The sequence below is a fragment of the Medicago truncatula genome, chromosome 5 (assembly GCF_003473485.1).
Source record: "Medicago truncatula cultivar Jemalong A17 chromosome 5, MtrunA17r5.0-ANR, whole genome shotgun sequence".
In the NCBI taxonomy this organism is placed as follows: domain Eukaryota; kingdom Viridiplantae; phylum Streptophyta; class Magnoliopsida; order Fabales; family Fabaceae; genus Medicago; species Medicago truncatula.
The window spans coordinates 27,693,494-27,697,289 of record NC_053046.1 but is presented as its reverse complement, the minus strand read 5'-3'; the positions used below and the strand labels follow the sequence as shown (position 1 = coordinate 27,697,289).

The window sequence follows — 3,796 nt, the reverse complement described above, 5'->3', positions numbered from 1 at the left end:
GTTCTACTCGGATCAGCGTAACACCAATATTGAAGAATCCATTTTGATTTTCTTTAATATTAATGTTACGCTGATTCGAGTAGAACTAAACTGAACCACAAAATTGAAGAATATTTTTTTTTTTAAGATGAAGAATAATTCTTGTAAAAAACCTTCCTAATTGTAAATACAAAAACTATTTCAATACACGAGAAAAATTGAAAATATTGAAAGAAGCTTCTTGTGAGATTATTATGTGGCCCCTCCTCCAATTTTAGTTTGTGTAAAGTACAAAGACAAAATAAATAGAAAAAGAAGTGGTATTTTCGTCGGTTTATGCCGTGTAACGGAAGTTATAAATTGACTAGAGATACCCAAAACTAAATCGTTACTAAACCAACCAACGAGTGAAAAAAGCAACTCTGATTCTTTTTCTTTTTTATTTTATTTTTTTCCTATTCTTTTTTCTTTTGTTTTATTTTGCCTTTTCCTTTTCTTCCCCTATAAAAGCCACGTTATGCATAGAGGAATAAGCCACCACACCATAACACACCCATCTCTCTGTTCTTCTCTGTCTTTTCCCTCTCTAGTTTTTTTTCTTATTCTCAATTTCTCATAACAATGACTAACCAGAATATGTTGGGAAAGTCACGTGTGATTGTGAATGAGAAGATATTGGAATTAGCAATGTCGATTTCAAACTCTAATGTTTTACCAAGAACTTCAATGCCTGAATTAATGGCTTTGTTTGATGGGCTTTTAGGCCAGCGCAAAAACAATCTCATTAAGCCTTTGGAAGATGATAATGATCACAAAGGAGCAACTAAAGTTAACGCGTGGATTGATTCCATGAGAGCTTCATCTCCTACTCGAACCAGACACGATTCAGAAAATCGTGACCAGACTCATTGGACTGTAAGCCTTATTACTTACACACACACACAAAATAAAAGTTTGTTTGACTATGATTCTAAAGTGTGTCGGTCGCATTTGTCTGTATTACAGGGCAGACAAATGTGACTGACGAGTATGACTACAAGTTAGAATTATGATTACGGTTGGTTATAGTGATTTGACTGTATTGTCTTTTGTAAACTTGAATTTGCAGCTTTTCCATCCTTCTGCGTTGAACATGTTCAGTAAAATAATGTACAATACAAATGGGAAACAAATTGTTGTTTTTCTTGACTATGATGGAACTCTCTCCCCAATTGTAGCAGATCCAGATAAAGCCTACATGAGCAAAAAGGTTTATCTTTTTTTCACTAACGTTTGATTCTGGTTTCATATTATTAAATCAATAGAATATACCTAATTATTATTATTTTTTAATTGAATTAGATGAGAGTGACATTGAAGGACATAGCAAGACATTTTCCCACTGCCATTGTTAGTGGAAGGTGCTTAGACAAGGTACATTTTTTTAATAAAATAATTTCATCATTTTTAGTATATTTTTTTAATTTTTTTTCTATATAATTAATTTGGATTTTATTTATAATATTGTTTTGTAGCTATTTAGCTTTGTAAGGTTGGCTGAATTATACTATGCTGGAAGCCATGGGATGGATATTAAGGGTCCAACAAATAGGAGAAGCACTAAAAAAGTGAGAAATAATTTCTCTATCCAAATTATTGCGACGGAGATTATTATATTTTGTTGTTATTTTAACTAATTTCATCTATTTTTATTTCAGGGTAATAATGATGGGGTACTTTTGCAGCCTGCTAGTGAATTTTTGCCCATGATCAATGAGGTTCGTAGCTTTTAATTAATTATTACCACCAAAATTTTTTAGTTACACCATTCCCATTAGGTATGGGATTTTAACTGTGCCTAATTTTTTTATTTTATTTTTGATCAGGTTTATAAGATCTTGGTGGAGAAAACAAAGTGTGTTCCAGGGGCTATGGTGGAAAATAACAAGTTTTGTTTATCTGTGCATTTTCGGAACGTTGACGAAAAGGTAACAATGGTCAACACAAAATTTCTACAAAATTTAATTTAAAGTATTTTTCTATACTTAGGAAGTAAACACACGTAGTGAACACGCACAAAACACGTTAATGATGATGGGTATATACTTTATATTTAATTAACTTTTTATTATATATATCAAAGTTTCTAAAACATGGGTTTATTTTGTTTTATTTAGAGTTGGGAAGCATTGGGTGAACAAGTAAGCTTAGTGATGAATGATTACCCAAAACTAAAGCTAACACAAGGGAGAAAAGTGTTGGAAATTCGACCAATTATTAAATGGGACAAAGGAAGGGCTCTTGAATTTTTGCTAGAGTCACTTGGTAAGTTTTTCATGCAATAATATATAGTATTTCTCAGAGAATTAATTCCATTAATTAATTTATACAAATATTTCATTAGATGTATGTCCTAAATCCTAATTAATTAATTTTTTTAATTTCTAGGTTTTGCAAATTCTAAAGGAGTATTTCCAATCTATATTGGTGACGATAGAACCGACGAAGATGCTTTTAAGGTAAAATGCCGTCACCTTGATAACTTTTTAAAAATTTAATTTGTTCTATGATATTCCACATATATTAAATATTATTATTATTTGTATTTTTATTATTTTGTTATGCTAACTTGTCAATTTGGATATGAATAATATAGGTTTTACGCAATAGGGGCCAAGGGTGTGGGATTCTTGTTTCAAAAATTTCAAAAGAAACTAATGCTTCTTACACTTTGCAAGATCCATCTGAGGTAAGAAATTCAATCATTAATCATCATTTATATTTTCATATAAAACTATATAAAATCAAAGATGTAATTTTCATTTAAATTTTGTATATAGGTTGGAGAATTTTTGCGGCATTTGGTGGATTGGAAAAGAACAAGTTCTCGTTCTCACAAGTTGTAGAGAGAGCTAGGAATCTATAAATGAGTTTAGGGATTTGACACCGACCCAAGAATCTGGTCAAGGGGTAGTTAAAATGGCATCCCTTGTTTGAAAATAGGAAAATAGTACATTTTATTGTTCCATAATTTTAATATTTTAGGGACTAGAAAGTCCAAATAGATTCTCTTTTTCTTTTTTTCCTTTTCTTGTTTCAATGTATAATTCTATTCTTGATCTTTCACACGTTTGCATGCGCATGCGGATAGTGAAAGACATATGTTTTATGCCTCATTTGTTATATGAGACATTATAACTTTCTTACTCTCTACTGTACTTAATGTACGTTTGGCAAATGTAATACTCATAATGAAAATTGCCAATTTCATCTTGAAAAGCTCTGTTAAAAAAAATCAACTTTGAAAAGGTGATCTATACAATCATGAGTGCAAAATGAGTACATGATGAGTCTAGAAACAAGATGCACGACTTTCCATAAAAATATGTAGAAATATGAGAATTTGTTATAGATAAAATTAATTAACAAAAGTCACTCTGATCTACACCCTCCGGTCACTAATATAAGCAAAAAACTATATTCTAGATTCATTCATTTAATGATGTATGTGGTCTATAATAAAGACCATGTGCATCATTAAATGAATGAATCTAAAATGTAAACTTTTGCTTATAATAGTGACCGGAGGGTGTAAATTATAAGAAAATAAACTTCTTATGTAGTTAATGAATTTCAATGAAGGATCTTCCTTAGGATTCATGACACTCTAGATTTTTTACATAACACATACTATTAGATGAAACATAACTATTAACTTTCGGTTGTTATAGTGGAAAGACGCTTTGTCAATGCACTAGAGGTTGCGTGTTTTACACTTCCACTATATTTTTGTGGGTATTCAAACCCGAATCCCACGTTGCATTCAAGCAAAATAAAC

The 3,796-nt window shown here is 30.8% G+C and overlaps 1 protein-coding gene across 1 annotated transcript; it reads left to right on the top strand.

The window, feature by feature from the left end:
- The first annotated feature begins 501 nt into the window (after positions 1-501).
- LOC11427357 (probable trehalose-phosphate phosphatase C) lies at positions 502-3,237 on the top strand. The gene is made up of 10 exons (XM_003615007.4): positions 502-894; positions 1,088-1,228; positions 1,321-1,392; positions 1,494-1,586; positions 1,677-1,736; positions 1,845-1,946; positions 2,136-2,283; positions 2,407-2,477; positions 2,615-2,707; positions 2,799-3,237. The coding sequence occupies exons 1-10, from the start codon at positions 601-603 to the stop codon at positions 2,862-2,864; spliced, it is 1,140 nt and encodes a 379-aa protein (XP_003615055.1). The 5' UTR covers positions 502-600; the 3' UTR covers positions 2,865-3,237.
- The last annotated feature ends 559 nt before the right edge of the window (positions 3,238-3,796 follow it).